The sequence below is a fragment of the Zalophus californianus genome, chromosome 6 (genome assembly GCF_009762305.2).
Source record: "Zalophus californianus isolate mZalCal1 chromosome 6, mZalCal1.pri.v2, whole genome shotgun sequence".
NCBI lineage: Eukaryota > Metazoa > Chordata > Mammalia > Carnivora > Otariidae > Zalophus > Zalophus californianus.
The window spans coordinates 121366073-121390074 of NC_045600.1; the positions used below are offsets into that span (position 1 = coordinate 121366073).

The 24002-nt window shown below is 43.3% G+C and overlaps 1 protein-coding gene across 1 annotated transcript in view; it reads left to right on the forward strand.

The window, feature by feature from the left end:
- Positions 1–7595: 7595 nt before the first annotated feature.
- The window catches only part of ATP10A (ATPase phospholipid transporting 10A (putative)), a 205873-nt gene continuing 189466 nt past the window's right edge, over positions 7596–24002 (forward strand). Inside the window, 2 exon segments of the mRNA XM_027571792.2 lie at positions 7596–7726; positions 9635–10204. Of these exon segments, the coding sequence (XP_027427593.1) occupies positions 9741–10204 (464 nt within the window). The 5' untranslated portion in view covers positions 7596–7726; positions 9635–9740.

Below are 24002 nucleotides of genomic sequence, written 5' to 3' on the forward strand. Positions count from 1 at the left end.
CAGAGATCAAGAGTTGCATGCTCCACCAACTGAGCCCGCCAAGAGCCCCACTGGTTATGAATTTAGTTCTACACAATTTTGTTGCATGTGTAGATTTATGTGATCACCACTATAGTCAAGATACGGAATGCTTCCACCACAAGGACCCCTAGCAATACCCATATATCTCCCTCCCAAACCACATTTGTTCTCCAACTCTATTACTTTGTCATCTCAAAACTGGAATGAAATCATACAGTATGTAACCTTTTGGCTTTTTTTCTGAGCATAATTCCCTTGAGATACATCCAAGCTGTTGTGTGCCTCAGTAGCTCATGTCTTTCATTGCTGAATAGTTAATTCCGTGATCAGGATATACCACAATCTGTTTATCCACTCACCTGTTCTAGACGCTTGATTTCTTCCCAGTTTCTAGCTATTATGATTAACACTGCTGCTATCAACATTTGTGTACAAGTTTTGTGTGAATTTAAGTTACCCAAGATAAACATCTAATAGTGTTATCACTGAATTGCAGGGTAAGCACATGTTTAGTTTCATAAAAAAACTGCTTTATCACAGATAAAAGTAGCTGAACTGCTCTGTAAAAACAGTATTGTCATGTATGTGGTCTTCTGGGACTTGCTTTTTCACCCAACATTAGGTTTCCAAGATTCCTTCACATTGCTGCATGTAGCTGTAATTTGTTTTCATGGCCGTACAAATTTTTCATTTTGTGATTTACTATACTATACACAAAGGTGGAGCAAGTTGCTCCCTTTATGAATAAGTACCTGATTTACAAAGGAAGTGTTCATGTGCAAGATTTCTTTGGCATATTCTTAGGGATGGGGTGCTGAGGTTTAAGGACTTTGTTGAAATTTCAGATGGGATACCTGGCTAACCAAAGCAGCTGCATCCATTCATAGTTCCAGGGACAATGTTGGAAAGTTCCTTCTAATCCATATCTTCAAAAGCCTTAAGTATTTGACTTCTTAATTTTTGTTGTCAGTGTAGTAAGTTATTAATTTCCTATATCCAAAATAGTTTTTTTAACTTATTTGTCTTCATTTATTCTTCAGTTACTTATATTCAACCTGTCAAGTTGAAAAAAAAAATCCAGTTGGAATCAGTTTGGAAAATACACAAAATCCACAGGTTAGTTTAAGAAGCAAGCACACTCAGAGAAATGGCATATTTCTATATTTATTCAGAGATATCTTACTTTACCACCTTCAGCAAAATGTTAAGTTGTGATCACATATTCCTCATCTGTGATATTGGGATAAAAATTCTCCTACCTCATGGAATGCCCAAGAGGATGAAGATAGTCACTATAAAAATGAGCAAGCACATGCCTGGCAGGCATTACATTCTCTACAAAGGTTAAATATTATTGCTTCTATTTTTGGTTTTTGTTATGATTATTTGCATACATCTTGAACTGACAATTTTTGCTTTTCTTTAGGTATTTTATATAACTCTAAAAATGAGATCCTTCTGTTGATCCATTACATTTTCTAATTGGTTCTTGCTTATACATGAAAAACTTAATGATTGTACATTTTTATTTTATAGTTAGCTATATTACTAACCACTTTCCTGGATAAAAGTCATGATGTTGTGGGGCACCTGGGTGGCTCAGTCGGTTAAGTGTTCACCTCTTGGTTTTGGCTCAGGTCATGATCTCAGGGTCATGGAACTGAGCCCAGCGTTGGGCTCTGTGCTCAGCATGGAGTCTGCTTGGGATTCTTTCCCTCTTCCTCTCCCTCCCCCTCTGCCCTCCTTGCCCCCAGCCCCAACCACTTGTGCATGCTCATGCACAATCCACTCTCTCTCAAATAAATAAATAAAATCTTTAAAAAAAATAATCCTGCAAACAGTGATAAATTGTGCCTTTTTCTTTTCCGGTATTTATACTTATAAATATTACAATATGGTAATAAATTATAAATAAACTATATGTGGTTCCTTTGCAATTCCACTTTCCAATTTTTAATAGGAGGTTTTGCTAGCCTTGTGGAATAAATTGAGAAGGTCTCAATATCTTCCTATACTATATTGTAAATAAAATAAATTAACTGTTTTGAAGTTTCAACAGAATTTATCCGTCAAAGGGTCTCCATTGGGTGCTTTTGCAGCATGGATTTCTGAGGACATTTTCAAGACCTCCTGGGGCTTAATATATTAATCTATTCAAAATGTTTTTTTCTTTCTTCTGAGTCACTTATATTAATATGTTAATTTATATTTTTCTAATTGTAGAAAGTATATTATCACGGATAGGAAGGTAATATTTTTTCTTTCAGAAAACAAGCATGCATGCATGTCTCTCTAGATGCTTGCCCGTCTACAAATGCATTTAAATTGCAGGCTAGCTGGATATCAAGTTGACTAATATAGAAACCTATACTCAAAATATGCTTCTCACAGAATGGTGCTGTCTTTCCATCACATAATGAAAGTAAATATTTATTTGTTGACTACTTGCTAGAGGCAGCCCTGTGTGGAACTGGAGGCACGTGGCCTTGGTATATGGCTAGACACTGAGCCCTGCCTAGGGGAGCTGAGGTCTCCCAGTGCAGGAGAAGGCACAGCTCACAAACAAGCACATGGCACATCAGACATGGGAAATCAGACAGAGCTGGTTGGGGATAGGATGGGATGCATGGAGAGAGGGGCCTAGAGAGTCCTGTCCCAAGTGCTGGACTCTGCTCTCTGGTGTCCTCCTTCTGGGTCTTGGCCTCATTACCTTTGCTCTCTGTTAGCTCTCTGATGCTTCCAAATAGATTTTCTGTTAATGTTTTGCCCATCTTTTCTAGATGTCCTCTGAAGCCTTGGTCCAATTTACCTTGTCTACCAGTAGCATGGGCAGACAGGCAGGCCATTATCTGGATCCATCCTCCAGATGGGTAGCCTCTTCTTTATTTTCATTTCTTTATCTTTATGCCCTGTATTCTGAAAGAATTCCTCAATTTGATCAACCAGACCACTGATTTTGCCCCTTCATTATGTTTTTCAAATTATGATAAAATACACACAATATAATATTTATCATCTTAGTCATTTTTGCTATTGCTAAGCAATAGCAAGTACATTCACACCGTTGTGGACGGTGTTTTTAAAAAACATGTAATCTGTGATGTTTTTACTCCCAAGAATTCTTTACTGTTCCTCATTTGCTTCTTTTCCATGGTAATTTTATGAATGGGCTGGTTTTCTAGAACTTTTTAAGGATAATAATAATGGCATTTAATATTATTTTCTGTGTTCTGTTAGATCTGTATTCTGAGAGGAAAAATTCACCTCTGTGGAATTTGCTTTTTTTCATGCTAGTAGTTCTTCTCAAATACAGCAATGAGAGCAACTTGTCAAAATAGCCAGCATGGGGCCTGGAGTGGCACACTTATGCTGGATGCAGTGAATTATTGACCTTTTTATCCCCCCAAATGCCCCACAATGGCTTGTGCTCCCATGCCTGCCTTACTCACATTTTGGGCTTTCTTAGGAGATCTGTCTGGAACCTCCCCCACCCCTCCTTTTTTTAAAAAAAACAGCATCGTCTACTTGATTATATAATGTATTTTCTTACATTTAGTAGATTTCCTCACCAATTCACTTTTATCTGCTTTTTATCTCTCAGATATCCCTCATTATTATCTTCTGCAGAATCTTCTTTTGTCTTCTGAAGATACTTTCCCCTGTTTCCTAGCACAACTATACATTTCTCCTTTCAAGTATATCATCTGTCTTTTTAATAGGAGGCAGGTATCCTAAAATAGAACTTTTTACTTAAGTCTCTGGAATTTGGCATTTCTGGGATTTGAAACAGTATTATGGATTCAGCTTGTTGGATCATTACCCAATTAATAAAACCTAATTTTTCACAGCTCTATATTTTGATAATTAAATGAATGTTAAGACCTTGTTAATTAATGGGCAACATCTGTGCCTAACTTTACACATTACAAATTTCAGAATCTCTTATGACTTTTTTCTTAAATTAGGGACACTCACAAGAGTAAATATTAAACAGATACTATCAGGTTAAAATGTTGTAGAATGTGATTTTTACTTATTCCATAAGCATTTATTAAGCAAGTATCACACCACCAAAGTAGTACATGAAAGCTGGAAGCAATCTCCATGACTGTTTCATCTGACTCCCGATATTTTTCAGTGAGAAAGTATCATCTGGTCTCTCCTATTTACATTCTATCTGTAGGTACAATCTTATCATCACACAGCTCTAAATCACAGGTATCTTCTGACATGGCCCAGATCTGTACTTCTAGTGCTGGCTTTTCCTATCACTGCAAGACTTCACTATCCTGCTGCCTACTTGACATCCATTAGATGTCAAACAGGCACTTAAAGCTTGACATGGCTTTGTGTTTTCTTCCCCAAACCTGTTCTTCTTTGTGGGATTAGGAAAATTTTTCCTTCTTCCACCCTAGGTTCTTGGTTGGTCTAATAATTAAATTCATAGGAGAAAAATAAATTCATAGGAGAAAAATAAATTTGTACTTACAAGGGTCCCATAAAAATATGAGACTCAAAAAGTAACCAAAGCAGGAAGCTTCTGTACCTTTTAGACAAAGAAATGGTAAGAAATTGGTGAAGTGACAAGGTCTGTTTATATAGCCTTCTTGGTCTTAAAATCCCAATCTCTGGTGATAAGTTTGCCTTCAACCCTCCTGGCACAGTGAGGATACCTTTCACATAGGAGATTTGTTTCCTGCCTTTGGAGGGACAAAGGAGGGTCAGTGTGCTTCCCTCTTGCACTCACTGTTTCTCAAGTCACTTTATTTTTAAAAGATTTTATTTATTTATTTATTTGACAGAGAAGGAGTACATGAGAGAGCACAAGCAGGGGGAGCAGCAGAAGGAGAGGGAGAAGTAGACTCCCCTCCTGAGCAGGGAGCCTAAAGTGGGGCTTGATCCCAGGACCCTGAGATCATGACCTGAGCCGAAGACAGACACTTAACTGACTGAGTCACCCAGAACCTCAAGTCACTTTAATTTAAAATAATCAACATGCCAAAGTGGCATATTTGGAAGCTGGAATATTCTACAATCCTTCATCCCCAAGTCATTAACTAAACTCTTGAGTTTTATTCTTGATTCACTTCTTTTCCTCATCTAAATATCCAACCTGTTGGCCTATCATGTTGACTCTACCTGGAGTCAACTCTGTCTGTCACTTCCTAGAGCCTAAGCCACCTCCTCCTTCATTGCCTTGCCTGCTCCCACTGGGCTCCAAATCTATCTTCTACCTTTTAAAAGGGAAAATAAGATCCTCTCACCTCATGCCTCTGCTGAGGGCAGTCCACAGCTTCCTATTGCACTTGGAGCAAATCCAGAGGCCTATCCCATCCAAAGGCAGGCCTGGCCCTGCACAATGGGCCCTCTGCCTCCCTCCCATTCCTGGCCACACTCTCCTCTACCCAGACTCACTCTTTGACTCCCAACTGGCATCTCTGGCTGGGCCTCCCAGCTGACCTTGGCTGGGTGCACCCCTGCCAGACCAACCAGGCCTGATCCTCCCATTGTCTTCAGACCTCAGTAACACAAGTTATCCATTGCCTGGGCCCTTCTCAACTTTGTTCCTTCTTTCATACCCCACATCCAGTTCAACGGCATATCATGTCTGCTTTAATAAGGCCACGTCCCACCCTGCACCATGACCACTCCCATAGGAACCACTAATTTTTCTCTCCAGGATTATTACAATGACCTCTTACTGTCTCCTTCTTACTGACCCAGCTCCTCTGCATTCTATTCACACAGCAACTGATTATCGTTGAAAACCTGAATTCAGTCACATAAATCCTGTGCTCAAAGCCCTCCAAGGCTTCCCTTCTCATTCAGCTAAAAGCCAAAATCCGTGATTCTTCAGGTCCTATATGAGCCCACTCTGGGCTACATCTCTGCTTGCCCACTTGGCTCAAGACAGCTGGGCCATCTCCCTGGGCCCGGAACCCCACGTTCTTCTACACTTGCTTGTTCTTCCCCAAGACATCTCTGCAGCTTGTTTCCTTCGCCTTTGTTGAGGGTTGCCCCAGTAGGCCCCCTCTGAAAGCCCTAGCTACAGCAGCCCAGGCACACCCCTCCCTGCTGAGTTCCCTGTGCTCCGCCATTTCCTATGTCCTTGTTGGAATACCCTTCAGAGAACACAGAGAGCAGGGACTTAGAGGTGTTCTGGAAGTGTCTTGTTTAGTTGCTGCCAATGTTAAGGGATGCTGATTCCACTGTGTGTCTGTGAGGTTCCCCCCCACACTACCAAGCAATTCTTTGACACCAGCTGGGTGTCCTATAATTCAACCCAATTCTGACACTCCCTGGAGACTGTGACAGATCTCACAGGTTAAGGGCTCAGTCCTGCAAGACAGTCTCCCAACATACACACACACTTCAGATGCTAATCACAAGTTCAGGTTATCACCTGGTCACAGCTGGCTATACATCAGATGTTCCCCAACAACCCCCTCCTTGGGTTTAATTAATTTGTTAGAGCAGCTCACAGAACTCAGAGAAACATTTTACTTACCGGATTACCAGTTTATTATAAAACGATATAAGTCAGGAACAGTCAGATGGAAGAGATGCATAGGGCAAATATGGGGGAAGGGCATGGAGGTTCCATACCCTGTCTGGGAGTGCCACTCTCTCTGAATCTCCACTGTTCACAACCTGGAAACTCTCCAAACACCATCCTTTTGGGTTTTTATGGAGGCTTCATTACATAGACATATTAAAACATTGGCCATTGGCAATTGATTTGACCTCCAGCTCCTCTCTCCTCCCTGGAGGTCAATGGAGTGGAGCTGAAAGTTCCAACTTTCTAATTACATGGTTGGTTCCCCCGGCAACCAGCCCCCATCTAAAGTGCTTTCTAAAAGTCACCTCATAAACTCAGGTGTGGTTAAAAATGGTTTGTTATGAATATCAGGACAACTTTAGCACTCATCACTTAAGGAATTCCAAGGGTTTAGGAGTTCTATGCCAGAAATGGGGATGGAGACCAATTATATTTATTATTATAAATCACAATATCACAGTCTCTTCCTACTAGAATGTTAGATCCATGAGAATTATCTGTTGTCATCAACAATTCTTCCAAGTCAGTCCCCAGCACCTAGAACAGTGCAGGGCACACAGTGGGTGAAGAATAAGTATTTACTGAAGGAGGACAATTAAAGTGACTTGCCCAGGGCATGGTCAGAGCTCAGTGGTCCAGACCACCAATGTAGAGTTCATCCAAGCCTGGCCCTGGCCCTGGCCCAGGCAGTTGAGTCTGAGAGTTTAACTGGCAAAAGACATCCAAGCTCAAAATCCCAGCAGAGCAATCTATGGGAGGTTTAGATACCACTGCATATACGTCGGAACAGAAGTAATTTCTCAATGTTCAATGGATCACACAGTGTGGAAACCTCCTGGGAGGCCAGGTGAGTGAGGCCTTAGCAACAATATTGAATTTGGATTGGTGAAGAGCAGGTGGGGAAAGATTCCAGGCTTAGGGAGCAGTATGACTCATGGAATCTTGGAACCTTAGAGTGGAATGTAGATGGGAATGAACAAGGCCTGTTCTGAGAAGGGTAAGGAGACCTTTTGCCCTGGGGCTGGTCCAGGAGTAGGGAGGGGTGGAGTTAAATCAGTAAGTTGGTGCCAGTACCCCTGAGGGCCTTGTCAAGGGACCTCTGCCTGAGGAGTCAGCATTTGACCCTGTAAGCAACAGAGGACTCCGGTAAGCTCGAGGGTAAAGAAATGAAGTGAAGGGGTCCAATAGTTCAAGGAACCATTTTGGCAACATGTGGTCTGATTGAAGCAAGGAGACTGGGAGGCAGGGAGACCCACCCAGAAGCTCTGGGGCCACACTGGGGATACCTATAGGGATGGAGGCATCTATGGAAATGGATGGAGCCAGTAGGCCCTGGGGCCTCACTGGATTAGATGATGGAGGAAAAGGAGGGTCCGTGAGGTTTTAGTCATTGGAAACCAGGGAAGCAGTGGTCCTTCATTTGCTGTTAATACTCAATTTGGGATGCCATTGGTTCATCATGAGATCTGATTTCTTTCCCTGAAAATACAGGTACTTTAGCCAAATCTTTCTCTGACCCAGGCCTCTACACACTAATATTCTGCCCTTAGGAATGGCATGTGGGGGGAGGCTTGATATATGGCATGCAATATTTTCTTACTATCTGTCACTTTACCCTCCTTATGCTGGATTCTGACAAATATTGTGATCTGTGGCAAGGCTCCCTGTAGAGATGTGAGTCCCTGGCCTGGCTCGATGGGGTGTGAGCCCCAGGGTACAGGAGGTGAGAAAGTGTCGTGGAGGAAGACATAAGTGATTTGAGCAAAGCTAGGGAAGTGACTTGTAGCAGGCACAGAAGGGACAACCCAGCGCCAGCAGAGGCTGCTACGGTGGTCTCTTGGGAGATGACAGAGTATCCCAATGCAAGAAGAGAAAGGAGGGACTGGCCTCTAGGAGGCCAACAGCTCCCAGAATCAAGACAGGCAGTACCCATAAGGGCTCTTCTTGCCCAAAACCTCAGCCAGAGTCTCCCTGCCAAGAAATCTCTGCTTCTTATCCCTGTACTTCCAAAGCAGAAGGCCAAACTGTCACAGCTGTGGTCTATCTGGGGGAGAGTGTTAACTGCAGAAATGGGGACTCCTCAATACCTTCTGCCATACCTAGCATATTCTCCCACCCCCATCATTCACATGCTCCCCTCTCTGATTCCCCACGAATACTGAGGGGAGCCCTTTGCCCCAAAAGACACTTCTGCAATTCTGGTCCTCTCCTCCCCTCCCAATAACTATTTTCAGTTTCCTGTCACAGCTTCTCCGAGGCCACCTCAGAACTGCAGCACACAGGGATATTTTGGCTCTGAGGGTTTACCAGAGAGGAAAAAAAAAATACCTCAAACCAAAGCCTGCTCTTGCCACTGAAATATTCGTCCTTACAAAAAAAAAAAAAAAAAAAAAAAAAAGCCTGTGTAGGGAAGTAAGGAAAAGCAGCGATGATCAGGGAAAGGGAAAAGTCTAGTTACCCAAGAAGTGAATCTGAAAATAGGTGGAGGTTGAGCAGGGATAGGGAAGGGTGTAGAGGCAGCAGAATTCCGACTTCTTGGGCTCTCCCCGAGAGCAGATATCCCCGGTAAATGATATTTAAAAATCGTAGCATTGGTATGCCATTGCTCATTTGGATTTTGATTCTAGCTGATTCCAGGAGGCTCCTCCGGGTTCCCAGACCGTTTCCCTGTCCAGGGCCCAGGAAGAGCCTGACAGCTGCCAGGGGACTGCGGTGCCTTTTCTCTCACACTCTGCAGCTTCCTCTCTCCTACCGGTGGTAGGGCGCATTTGCACTGTTCTGAGACTAACTGATGCTTCTGGAAACGAAACTAAACTGCTCTAAAGTTTCTCGCTCGGGTCTTTCTGTTTCCCGCTAGCCGCGGTATGCCAGCCTGGGCGCGGCGCGGGGCGGGGCGGGGCCAGGAGCTGCGGCGGCGGAAGCGGCCAGGCAGGCGCGAGTACAAGGGGGTTCTGTGCCGCGCGCGCCGCCCCGCCCCGCCTGCTCCCTGCCCCGACAGCGGACCAGCGGGCGGGGCGGGGCGGGCGCTGACCGCCGTCTCCTTGCGTCCCGCAGGCGGGGAGCCCGCGCCACCGCGCCCGGGCCGCCGGCGATGATCACCTAGGAGGCTGGCGCGGGCGGGCGCGAACTGCGGAGGAGCCGGGCGCGGCGACACGCGGCCATGGAACGGGAGCCGGCGGCGGCCGAGGACCCCGGGTCCCCGGGTCGTCGTCGGCGGCGGCGGCGGCGGCGTGGGGACGGCAGGACGCGCGTGGTGCGCTCCAACCTGCTGCCGCCCCCGGGCGTCGAGGACCCAGCGGCCGGCGCGGCCAAGGGTGCGCGGCGGCGGCGGCGCGGGGGCGCTCAGCACCTGGCGGACAACCGGCTCAAGACCACCAAGTACACTCTACTGTCCTTCCTGCCCAAGAACCTGTTCGAGCAGTTCCACCGCCTGGCCAACGTGTACTTTGTCTTCATCGCGCTGCTCAACTTCGTGCCGGCGGTGAACGCCTTCCAGCCCGGCCTGGCGCTGGCGCCCGTGCTCTTCATCCTGGCCGTCACGGCCTTCAAGGACCTGTGGGAGGACTACAGCCGCCACCGTTCGGACCACGAGATCAACCACCTGGGCTGCCTCGTCTTCAGCAGGTGAGCCGGGCCCTCTGGGCTGTGGAGCGCAGGGTCAACTCAGGGCCACGGCGCTCCGGGAACCTGGTGTTGGGCGCGGTGTGAGTGGCACCGGGCGGGGTGGCCAAGAAGGGGCTCGACCGGGGGCAAGGGCCCGGCCTCTTTTGCGCCCGGGGACGCAGAAAGCAGGAAACCTAAATGCTGGGCGCGCGGGGCTACCCTGCCCCTGATTGGCACTCAGACGCCGGTCCAAACCGGAATGATCCCAGGGCTGGAATCCAGCAGCCCCTGGGCGTGCTCATCCTCGCCACTCCCGCCTTTTAAGTAAAAAGGAGGGAAATCCATGCCCTGCGCTCTGGCTTGAAGTCCTAGCTTCAGTTTTCGGCCAGGCTCTCTAGGACAGGTTGGTTAACACGTTTAACAACCAACACAGGTACGTAAAGCTCAAGCTCAGATAACCTCTCTTCTTGGGACAACAGTGAAACTGCCACCAAGTTTTTGTGTGACCAGCACAGACATATAAAAAAGCAGGGGTAATAATAACAGCGTCCATCCATTGATGTGAGCTGTGAGCAGGCCACCCAACTGGGCACCATCCCATAGTTGACTGTTTAATGTTAGTTTTCTAAAAATTAACCCCAGTTTCCAAATGGAAAGACTGAAGCTGTAAGGGGTTTTTGAGCCCTGCCCATGGTTGGTGAATGTCATTACATTGTGCACATTCTGTCTCCCTGCACCTTCCCAGAGTTTCGGATCCTCAGGCTGGAGATGACTGCTGTCTCTTCTCCCTTTAGACTCCCCACCCCCCAAAAGAGCCACTGGGCTGCAGAGCAAACTCGGAGCTGTGTCTAGTAGCTGAACCCACCTCAAGGTGGAACGCTTCAGGAAGGCAGATGGGCTTGGCTTCCATCCAAAGCTCAGCCCATCTTTCTCTCCTGTTCACCTTGCTTGACTCCTGGTGTAAAGGCCTGATGTGGGCCTCTGAGTGAAGGACATTAGTCTTGTCTGGCTTCCATCACATGTGAGAGGCTTCTAGGAAACCCCTTGTGCTCACAGTGGCAGATTGTTCCCCTGAAAGACGAGGGTCATGATTATTCCCACCTCTTAGGATAATGTAGATGCAGAGTATTATTCCTGATTCTCCCAGCAACACTGGTTGTGCTTCATACTTATATTACAGATGAGTAAACTGAGGTTCAGAGAGGTTAAGTAACTTGCCCATGGCCACACAGCTGCTGTTTAGTGGTATTGGAATTTGACCCAGGTCTTTTCAGTTCTACAGCTTTTCCAACATTCTGGTACTTGAGCTCCTTAAATTTATATAAAACTCACTTTAGGAGCTTGTTAAAAATAACAACTCTCAGGTTCCATTGCCAGTGTTTCTGACCAAGCTCATCTGGGATTGGACCTAGGAATCTGAGTATGTAATTAGCACAGAGGTGATGCTTATATAATGGCTCATACTTTGAGTGATGCTGCCCTCTTGCTCTCAAGAGGTGCCCACTGTCCAGTCAGCAAGCATGATGTTGGTGGACAGGGCTGTGGGATTTCCTGGCTCCTGTTTGTAAGAAGCCGGAGGCCAAGAAGGGAGGAGGCACCTATTTCACAAATGTCCTTTGTCCCTAGTGTGAGGACTCTGGGAAACCGTACCTCTGGCTTCTGTATGACGTAACTCCGGTGGGACTCCGGCAGGTTTAAGTCTTTACACACATACCACGTCCTGTTATTACTGAGCCAGTAGCTCCTGTAGCCTCCTTTTCAGAAATACTTGGGTCTCAGGAAATATAGTGTATTTTCAATGGACAAAATGTTTTTAGCCCATTAAGTCAATTGACCCTTTAAACAACCATCACCCCCAACATCCTGATGAGAAAAGAGAGTGGGACCCAAAAGCAGTTCACTCGACCTCAAAAGGCTTCATGGGATTTTGAAACATTCATCTTCCCCTTGGACCACACCTGACCATGTTCTTACCTCCTATCCTGACCAGACTGGGATTCTTAAATAATCAGTACAACCCTAGGGAGCAGGTCCTCAGGGATAACGGTACTTTCAGGAGAAGTTCCTAAATATCTCCTAGCTCCCAAGTTGAATTCCTTGAATGCTTTCCTGGGGAGAGAAGGGGCCTTCTTAGGAAGGTCCCAGGTGCTTATATGTAGGTGTGAGGGGGTGGTAGCTGTTTGTGGAGAGGACTGTCCAGTCATCCTTGCTCAGAAGACAGGTCAAACTCTTTGAGGTCCAGAAAGTCTGAGATTGATGTTTTCAGAATTGAGCTGTGAATGACGTGGATTTCTGAGCCCTCCCCTCTCCTCTGAGAATGGTGAGTGACTTAAGCACCCATTGCATTCCAAGCTCTGTGTAGCTGCCTTAAAACTCCTGTCCATTAACTCAGACTAATGCCCTGATTTGCTCCTCACCATGCCAGGCCCTAGCCAGACCCTGGGATAGAAAGGGGAGGAGGCTGGGTCTTACCTGGAGCTTACTATGGGGACTGATTGTACTGCAGGATGTGTGCATGGGCAGGGGACCTGGGCAGGGCTCCTAGCCTAGGGATGCAGGATGCAGGTCAGGAGAGGCCTCCCAGAGGAGGGCATGAGTGAGGACCAGGGAGGATGTGGGTCAGATAGGGGGTGGATGCTACCCTTGAAGGAACATGGTGGTGGTGATAGGGTACGACAGGGTCACAGGGCAGCCTGAGACTGCAGCCAGGTCATAACCTGTTTGTGGGGGCAAGGTGTATGTTTGAAGCCCAGGATCTCAGGGGGCTGGCATCAGGACTGGCCAGAGAAACCCAGGAGAGGATTTTTAATTTTATGTCCAGCCAGTTTGTTGAGTGCCTTTGGTTACTACAGACAATGGGAAACAGAGTTGTGAACTGTCGAGGTCTGTTCTGTACTCTGATGTGCAGAGGGGTGTAAAATGCAGTCGAAGCATATGTAAATGCAGAGTGAGAGCAAAGTTTAGTTGGGGAAGCCTTATCTGCTGACACTGTCTTTGGATGGTGACTTCTCTTGGACATCTCTGTGTTCTGACTGCAGCTGGAAGTGCATCAATTATTCACACCATTGTTTATGTGGTATTTTTCCTCAGTAACATAGTCCTTGGGTCCCTTCTTTATGAGAATCGCCATCAGACTTGTTAGAAATGCAGGTTCCAAGGCCCCCCTCCCCACCCCTGGACTGTTGAACCTGTGGAGGTGGGAGGGCTGTTATCTACATCATGGCTTTGTTTACACATGGAAGTTTGAGAAGCAGTCCTCTGCTTCCATGTCCTGAGCCCACTGTGTCCTCTCATGGATTTCAGACTGCTGGTATTTAGGCAAATCTTCCTGAGCCATGCCCAGTGGGATGAGAGAGAGAGGTGAGTGATCCCAGGGAGTCAGGTCCATTCTGTGGCCTCCCAGCTGGAGGGAATGGTCAGTTTGAGCATCCCTCAGCTGTGGACTAGCGGGCTGGGGTGGGTATGGGAAGCCCTTCATGGTCACACAGACCTCCTTGGTGCTGGCAAATGCTGGCCAGAGAAGTCCTCTCCCTTGACGCCACAGGTGAAAAGAGGGGGCTTGCTGAGCAGCCAACTGGAACAAGGCTGGTTGTCACCAGAGATCTGGGCTGAGAGGCGAGCAAATGGTTGGAGGGTGCAAGGCTGGTGGGACTGGAAGAGGAGAGTGATGGGAATACAGAGGAAGCCTGGAGAGTGGTGATTCTGGTGGCAGGAAAGCAGAGAATAGTTAGCAGAGGAGGACATTGATGAGGAAGTTGAAGAAGGAACATTCCTAGAAAGGGGTGTTGCCCAGGAGAGGCAAAGGGAAGAAGCAGGGACCATGCATGGAAGAAAGTGCTCTCATCCTCCTCTGCAAACATAAGGGCAGTGGGTAACACTTATTAAAACAAGCAAACCTTACCCCCTGCTCCCAGAGCAGGCCTTAGAAGGGAGCAGCTTGGAGTGGGGGTGCTGCACAAGGCCCCTGCTTCTCTTGCACCCTGTAACTTGACAAGTGGGGTGCTCGCCCCAGGTCCACATACCCCTTCTGGTGCTCTTGTCTTGTGGCCCTCCCTCCCTCTGCCCCATACCCTGCCTGGGTCAATGTGTAATTTTGTTTCCCTTTTGCCTCCATTCCCTTTGTAATGACTCAAAGATGGTCTTTTTGACACCTTCCAATGTCTGTCTCCTGGCTGGTGGAAACAGTAGCATTTCTGCATGAAATAACCTGAGGGGACTTTTCCCAGAATCATTTGGGCTTTGTACTTGGATTTGAGTTCCATCCTCTTTTGGAAAAACAGGTAGTCAGGGGGTGCTATAACGCTTATCTTGGATTTGCTCTAATTTTGTCTGTTCCCTTTCCTTTGATTCTCACTTCATTTCCCCAGCTTACAGGCATTATCTGGCCAACCGGCTTACCCTGGGCTTCATGATTTGTTTTTTCAGAAGAGTCTGAAATGACACCCAGCAAAGTTCTCCTTTTGTTTTCTGTTCATTATCTTGCCTCTCCTCTCCTTCCTTCCCTTTCCTGGGGAGCTACATCTCTTCCTTGTCAGCAGCAGAAACATCTTTTCCCTGAAGCATAGCAACTGTGTCTTATTTGGAGTAAAAGATTTGCAAAAGCAGAGACACCAGGATGAGATCCAGGAGACAGAAGCATGCCAGGATAACGCAGGAATATCTCTTGGGTATGCTAGGCAGGGGGACCCTTGAGGACTAGTATTTGGAAATTGCCATTCACATGATTTTTAGAAGTTATTTTTCTTTTGATACCTGTCCTATGTCACGTGTGACTGGGCTCATGGTGGTCAAGTTGTAGAAAAAGAACCTTTCTTTTCCTAAAAATTTGGTTGCCCTCAGAAGGTAGGCATGGGGCAGTTCTTTTTTACTTATTGATAGGAGGCAAGTGTTTTATGTGTATAATTCCATCTTAACCTAACAACAGTCATATTTTCACATCCCCATTTTTCACAGATGGGGAAACTGAGGCCATAATTCCATCTTGTCCTCTCAACAGTCCCATTACTTTTTACACCCCCATTTCTCAGATGGGGGAAACTGAGGCATCAAGACTTGATAGCTTGCCTAAGGTCTCCCTGTTAGGAGACAGCAGTACTACGGCTTGAACCCACAGTCCTGCTCTGACTCCACGTTTGTAGTTATTTTTGTACGTGAGACCCCTCCCCCCAGGAGACATAGTCCCCCTTAAAAAAAAAAGTTGAAAATTTTATTCATCTCAAAGTACTTCCTAACTTCCCATATGATTTCTTCTTTGACCCATTAGATACTTAGGAAGGTCTTATTTAATTTCCACATATTTGTGCGTTTTTCAAATTCTTTGTTACAGATTTCTAATTTCATTCTATTCACACATATAGAGAAATGCACGTATAACATATCATCCTGCAGTTTCAACAGTTAGCAGCTCATGGCCAGCATTGTTTTATTCTACGCCCTCCCTCTCCCTTTTATTTTGAAGCATACTCCAGATATTTCTTCTTTCATTATTTATCTTTAGAAAAGCAGTGATCCTTTAAAACTAAACTGCACGTCTGAAATTAATGATGTACTGTGTTTGCTAACTGAACTTAATAAAAAATAAGTAAAACTAAACTGCAATGTCATTATCATACCTAAATTTATACTAATTCCTTGATATTAAGTACCCCTATGTTCAGATTTTCACTTGTCATGTAAATACCATATATTTTTTTTTCAATCTGTGTGAATCAGATCCAAATAAAGTCTCACTGTGATTGGCTGATAGGTCTTTTAGGCCTCCTTTATCTGTGGCTATCCCCCTCTAAAGCTCCATTTCTCTTTCTCATTTTCTCCTTGCAATTTATTGTGAAGAAACTGAGTTATTTATACCGTAGGGTTCGCATGGCCTGAATATTGCTGATTACTTTCCTGCGGTATCTTCCTTTCTGTGGTAATTCCTGTTTAGTGGTAGATTGGTCTAGATACTTTATCAGAACTTCCTCAGGTACAGATTTGACTTTCTTTTCTTTTTGTTTTTTTGGTCAAAACTGCATTCATAGATGGCATTCTGTACTTCCATCAAGAGGAACTAGTGTTTCTTTGTCCCTCTTTTTCTGATGGATTTTAGCAGCCATGGGTGATCACTGCCTCCATCCATTAATTTGTTAGTGGATGCCAAATGTTGATGGTCTAGTTCTTTAATTTATTATCGGGAATACTTCTATAAAAAGACCCTTCCCTTCATCTACTACGTAAGTTCCCAGTGGTACAAATCATAGGAAAAGAGAGGTAAGTGTTTGATTTGGATCCCTAGCATCTTCTGATGGGAAACACTTGGCTTTCTAAAATTTTTAACCTTTTTATTTTGAAATAATTTGTAGAAAAGTTGCAAAAATTGTGCAGAACTCCTGTATATCCCTCCCCTACCCTATTCTAATTTTAACATTTTACTTAACTATACTACAGTGGTTAAAATGAAGAAATTAACATTAGCAAAAAGCTATTAATTACATTCTTTATTCAGATCTAAACAGTTCTTCCTTTAATGCATTATTGTAGGTAGTGATTTTGCAAATTGATCCTGTATCCTATTACTTACATAGGTGTCTAAAATTTTTATGTCTTGCTGATGAATTGATCCTTTTATCATTATAAAATATGTTTCTTTGTCTCTACCAATTCTTGTCTTAAAAATCTATTTTGTCTAAAATTAATATAACCACATCAGCTCTCTTGGTTACTGTTTCCATGGTTTATCTTTTCTTATCCTTTTACTTTCCACCTATTTTAGTGTTTGAATTAAAGTGTGTGTCTTATAGATGGTATATGGTTGAATTATGTATTCTGAACAATTTATTCTGCCAGTTTTTGCCTTTTGATTGTAGTATTTTATTAACATCTAATGTAATTACTGGTAAGGTAGGATTTATGTCTGCCAATTTGTTGTGTGTTTTCTGTATATCTTACATGTTTCTTTCCCATAGACTTCCATTATTGCCACCTAAAAATAAATATTTTTCTAGTGTACCATTTTAATTCCTTGTTGTTTCTTTTACTATACTGATGTTCTTCGTTATTTTTGTAATGGTGCTATAGAAATTACAAATAGTTTATAAAATCTTTTATAATTTTCATCTTTAGAGTCATCTTCCATCCCTTCATTGTATCAACCCTTAATTTGTACATATATGTCTTTCTTCCTTTAAAATTTTAGGAGGCACTTTTTTCCACAGACCAAAATATGCCCAAAATCTAGTGTGTGGCACTGATCTATGCACTAGCCTGATCATATCTGATCATATTCTGCTTTTTTTGTATTGTTCTGTTTTTGTTTTTATCTTTGCTTTTTTCTCTTTCTTTTTTCTTTCTTTCCCTTTCTTTTCCCCTGGTTTCAGGTCTTTTCTGATTTGTATACAGTATATTTGCTGGGGACGTTGTTAACCTGTTAGCGCTTTGTTCTCTCATTCATCTATTCTCCTCTGGACAAAATGACAAGACGAAAGAAATCACCTCAGCAAAAAGAACAAGAGGTAGTACTGTCTGCCAGGGACCTACTCAATACGGACATTAGTACGATGTCGGACCTAGAGTTCAGAATCATGACTTTAAAGATACTAGCTGGGCTTGAAAAAAGCATGGAAGTTATTAGAGAAACCCTTTCTGGAGAAATAAAAGAACTAAAATCTAACCAAATCGAAATCAAAAAGGCTATTGATGAGGTGCAATCAAAAATGGGGGCACTAACGGCTAGGATAAATGAGGCAGAAGAGAGAATCAGTGATATAGAAGACAAATGATGGAAAATAAAGAGGCTGAGAAAAAGAGAGAGAAACAACTACAGGATCAGGAGGACAGAATTCGAGAGGTAAGTGATACGATAAGACGAAACAACATTAGAATAATTGGGATCCCAGAAGAAGAAGAAAAAGAGAGAGGAGCAGAAGGTATATTAGAGCAAATAATACCAGAGAACTTCCCTAATGTGAGGAAGGAAACAGGCATCAAAATCCAGGAGGCACAGAGAACCCCTCTCAAAATCAATAAAAATAGGTCAACACCCTGACATCTAATAGTAAAACTTACAAGTCTCAGAGACAAAGAGAAAATCCTGAAAGCAGCTCAGGAGAAGAGATATGTAACCTACAATGGTAGAAATATTAGATTGGCAACATACCTATCCACAGAGACCTGGCAGGCCAGAAAGGACTGGCATGATATCTTCAGAGCACTAAACGAGAAAAATATGCAGCCAAGAATACTATATCCAGCTAGGCTGTCATTGATAATAGAAGGAGAGATCAAAAGCTTCCAGGACAAACAAAAACTAAAGGAATTTGCAAACACAAAACCAGCCCTCCAAGAAATATTGAAAGGGGTCCTCTAAGCAAAGAGAGAGCCTAAAAGCAACATAGATCAGAAAGGAACACAGACGATATACAGTAACAGTCACCTTACAGGCAATACAATGGCACTAAATTCATACCTTCCAAGGTACCCTGAATGTAAAGGGGCTAAATGCCCCAATCAAGAGACACAGGCTATCAGATTGGATTAAAAAACAAGACCCATCAATATGTTATCTGCAAGAGACTCATTTTAGATCTAAAGACACCCCCATTTTGAAAGTGAGGGGGTGGAAAACCATTTACCATGCTAATGGACACCCAAAAGAAAGCTGGGGTGGCAATCCTTATATCAGACAAATTAGATTTTAAAACAAAGACTGTAATAAGAGACGAGGAAGGACACTATATCCTACTTAAAGGGTCTATCTATAAGAAGATCTAACAGTTGTAAATATCTATGCCCCTAACATGGGAGCAGCCAATTATATAAGGCAATTAATAACAAAAGCGAAGAAACACATTGACAACAATACAATAATAGTGGGGGACTTTAACACCCCCCTGACTGAAATGGACAGATCATCTAAGCAAAAGATCAACAAGGAAATAAAGACTTTAAATGACACACTGGACCAAATGGACTTCACAGATATATTCAGAACATTCCTTCCCAAAGCAACGGAATACACATTCTTCTCTAGTGCCCATGGAACATTCTCCAGAATTGATCACATCCTAGGTCACAAATCAGGTCTCAAACGGTATCAAAGGTTGGGATCATTCCCTGCATATTTTCAGACCACAGTGCTTTGAAACTAGAACTCAGTCACAAGAAGAAAGTCAGAAAGAACTTAAATACATAGAGGCTAAAGAGCATCCTACTAAAGAACGAATAGGTCAACCAGGAAATTAAAGAAGAATTTAAAAAAATCATGGAAACCAATGAAAATGAAAACACAACTGTTCAAAATCTTGGGATACAGCAAAGGCAGTCCTAAGAAGAAAGTATATAGCAATACAAGCCTTTCTCAAGAAACAAGAAAGGTCTCAAATACACAACCTAACCCTACACCTAAACGAGCTGGAGAAAGAACAGCAAATAAAGCCTAAACCCAGCAGGAGAAGAGAAATCATAAAGATCAGAGCAGAAATCAATGAACTAGAAACCAGAAGAACAGTAGAACAGATCAACGAAATTAGGAGCTGGTTCTTTGAAAGAATTAACAAGACTGATAAACCCCTGGCCATACTGATCAAAAAGAAAAGAGAAATGACCCAAATCAACAAAATCATGAATGAAAGGGGAGAGATCACGACCAACACTAAAGAAATACAAACAATTATAAGAACATATTCTGAGCAACTCTATGCCAGCAAATTAGATAGCCTGGAAGAAATGGGTGCATTCCTAGAGCTGTATCAGCTACCAAAATTGAACCAGGAAGAAATAGAAAACCTGAACAGACCTATAACCACTAAGGAAATTGAAGCAATCATCGAAAATCTCCCAAGAAACAAAAGCCCAGGCCAGATGGCTTCCCAGGGGAGTTCTATCAGACATTTCAAGAAGAATTAATACCTATTCTCCTGAAACTGTTCCAAAAAATAGAAATGGAAGGAAAACTTCCAAATTCATTTTATGAGGCCACCATTACCTTGATCCCAAAACCAGACAAAGACCCCATCCAAAAGGAGAATTACAGACCAATATCCCTGATGAACATGAATGCAAAAATTCTCAACAAAATACTAGCCAATAGGATCCAACAGTACTTTAAAAGGATTATTCACCACGACCAAGGTGGATTTATCCCTGGGGTGCAAGGATGGTTCAACATCCGCAAATCAATCAATGTGATACAATACATTAACAAAAGAAAGAACAAGAATCATATGATCCTCTCAACAGATGCAGAAAATCATTTGACAAAGTACAGCATTGTTCTTGATCAAAACTCTTCAGAGTATAGGGATAGAGGGTACGTACCTCAATATCATCAAAGCCATCTATGAAAAACCTATAACGAATATCATTCTCTATGGGGAAAAGCTGAGAGCTTTTTCCCTAAGGTCAGGAATGCGGCAGGCATGTCCACTACCATCAGTGCTATTCAACATAGTATTAGAAGTCCTAGCCACAGCAATCAGACAACAAAAAAAATCAAAGGCATCCAATTCGGCAAAGAGGAAGTCAAACTCTCACTCTTTGCAGATGATATGATACTGTATGTGGAAAACCCAAAAGACTCCACCCCAAAACTGCTAGAACTCATACAGGAATTCAGTCAAGTGGTAAGATATAAAATCAATGCACAGAAATCAGTGGCATTCCTATACACTAACAACAAGACAGAAGAGAGACAAATCAAGGAGTTGATGCCATTTATAATTGCACCCAAAACCATAAGATACCTAGGAATAAATTTATCCAAAGAGGCAAAGGATCTGTACTCAGAAAACTATAAAATACTCATGAAAGAAATTGAAGAAGATGCAAAGAAATGGAAAAACGTTCCATGCTCATGGGTTGGAAGAACAAACATTGTGAAGATGTCAAGGCTACCTAGAGCAATCTACACATTCAATGCAATCCCCATCAAAATAGCATCCACTTTTTTCAAAGAAATGGAACAAATAATCCTAAAATTTGTATGGAACCAGAAGAGACCCTGAATAGCCAGAGGAATATTGAAAAAGAAAAGCAAAGCTGGCGGCATTACAATTCCGGACTTGCAGCTCTATTACAAAGCTGTCATCATCCAGACAGTATGGTACTGGCACAAAAACAGACACATAGTTCAATGGAACAGAATCGAGAGCCCAGAAATGGACCCTCAACTCTATGGTCAACTCATCTTTGACAAAGCAGGAAAGAATGCCCAATGGAAAAAAGACAGTCTCTTCAACAAATGGTGTTGGGAAAATTGGACAGCCACGTGCAGAAGAATGAAACTGGACCATTTCCTTACACCACACACAAAAATAGACTCCAAATGGTTGAAAGACCTAAACATGAGACAGGAGTCCACCAAAATCCTAAAGGAGAACACAGGCAGCAACCTCTTCGACCTCAGCCGCAGCAACTTCTTCCTAGAAGCATTGCCCAAGGCAAGGGAAGCCAGGGCAAAAATGAACTATTGGGATTTCATCAAGATAAAAAGCTTTTGCACAGCAAAAGAAACAGTCCACAAAACCAAAAGACAACCGACAGAATGGGAGAAAATATTTGCAAATGACATATCAGATAAAGGGCTAGTAGCCAAAATCTATAAAGAACTTATCAAACTCAACACCCAGAGAACAAATCATCCAATCAAGAAATGGGCAGAAGACATGAACAGACATTTTTCCAAAGAAGACATCCAAATGGCCAACAGACACCAGAAAAAGTGCTCAACATCGCTCGGCATCAGGGAAATCCACATCAAAACCTCAATGAGATACCACCTCACAGCAGTCAGCATGGCTAAAATTAAGAAGTCAGGAAACGACAGATGTTGGCGGAGATGTGGAGAAAGGGGAACCCTCCTACACTGTTGGTCGGAATGCAAGCTGGTCCAACCCCTCTGGAAAACAGTATGAAGGTTCCTCAAACTGTTGAAAATAGAGCTACCATAAGATCCAGAAATTGCACTACTGGGTATTTACCTCAAAGATACAAATGTATGGATCCGAAGTGGTACGTGCACCCCAATGTTTATAGCAGCAATGTCCACAATAGCCAAACTGTGGAAAGAGCCAAGATGTCCATCGACAGATGAATGGATAAAGAAGTGATATATATACACAATGTAATATTATGCAGCCATCAAAAGGAATGAGATCTTGCCATTTGCCACGACGTGGATGGAACTGGAGGGTGTTATGCTGAGTGAAATAAGTCAATCAGAGAAAGACATGTATCATATGACCTCACTGATATGAGGAATTCTTAATCTCAGGAAACAAAGGGAGGGTTGCTGGAGTGGTGGGGGGTGGGAGGGATGGGGTGGCTGGGTGATAGGCATTGGGGAGGGTATGTGCTACGGTGAGCGCTGTGAATTGTGCAAGATTGTTGAATCACAGATCTGTACTTCTGAAACAAATAATGCAACATATGTTAAGAATAAAGAAAAAGAAGAAGATAGCAGGAGGGGAAGAATGAAGGGGAGTAAGTCAGAGGGGGAGAGGAACCATGAGAGATGATGGACTCTGAAAAACAAACTGAGGGTTCTAGAGGGGAGGAGGGTAGGGGGATGGGTTAGCCTGGTGATGGGTATTAAAGAGGGCACATTCTGCATGGAGCACTGGGTATTACGCACAAACAATGAATCATGGAACAGTACATCAAAAACTAATGATGTAATATATGGTGATTAACATAACAATAAAAAATTAAAAACAAAGAAATTACAAATAGTATCTTAATTTAAAATAATGTAGTTTGCATTAATACTAACAATTTCCATAGTGCATAGAAAATTTGTTCAGTATAGTTTATTTTCTCCTCCTTCTTTGTGCTATTACTAGCCTATAAATTTGCATCTTTAACATTATATGTCCATCAACACAGATTTAAATTATTGCTGTATGGAATTGTCTTTTAAATCCACATAGAAGAAGAAACAGTTATGAAAAATATACTTGTCTTTTTTGCCTCAACTGGTATATCAACTTCAGGCAGCTGCAGTGTTAAACAACTGCTGCTGATTTTTTTTTAAGATTTATTTATTTTAGAGAGAGAACATGCTCCCCAACACGAGTAGGGGGAGGCACAGAGAATCTCAAGCCGACACCCTGCTGAGCACAGAGCTTGAGGCATGGCTGGATCTTACAACCCTGAGATGACCTGAGCCAAAACCAGGAGTTGGACATTTAACTGACTGAGCCACCCATGTGCCCCACTGCTGATTATTTTCAATGCATGCCCTGGGTATAGGGCTTTTCCCCCAGAGCGAGGTCCAAATCAGCTCCTGTTACAGCATTGTTCTGGGGTTGGGACTTTTTGAGGTACTCTGAACTCAGCCTACCCTTTCTTTTGGCATCAAGTCAGCTGATTTTCATAGGTACTGTGGAGCTAGGGAGAGGGGAGTGGGAATAGGTCAAGTTAAAATTCCACAAATCCTACTATTGTTATTGAGGTTCAGCAGTTTTTCTTGAATAAACTCTCCTTAGCTTGTGGCAAGCCTTACTTGTTAACACCCAGGCTTCTGAAAAAGTTGGTTTTGGAAATTTTGCCGGTGTTGCTTTTATGGAGGAACAAATTTATATAGAGATCCTCATTTCACCATTCTGGCAGTCCCACTTCTTGGTCAGTTACTTGTCAGTTTGGGTTGGTGTGTTGTTTCTCATGATTGGATTGAGACTGGGTTTTTGGCAAGAATACCACCAAAGTGATGTCCTTTGCACACTATGATATCAGGGTGTATATGATGCCTATATGTCTTATTATTGATGGCTCTAATTTTGATCTCTTGGTTAGGATGATGTCTGCTGGGTTTCTCCATTGTAAATTTATTATTTTCCTGTTGTAA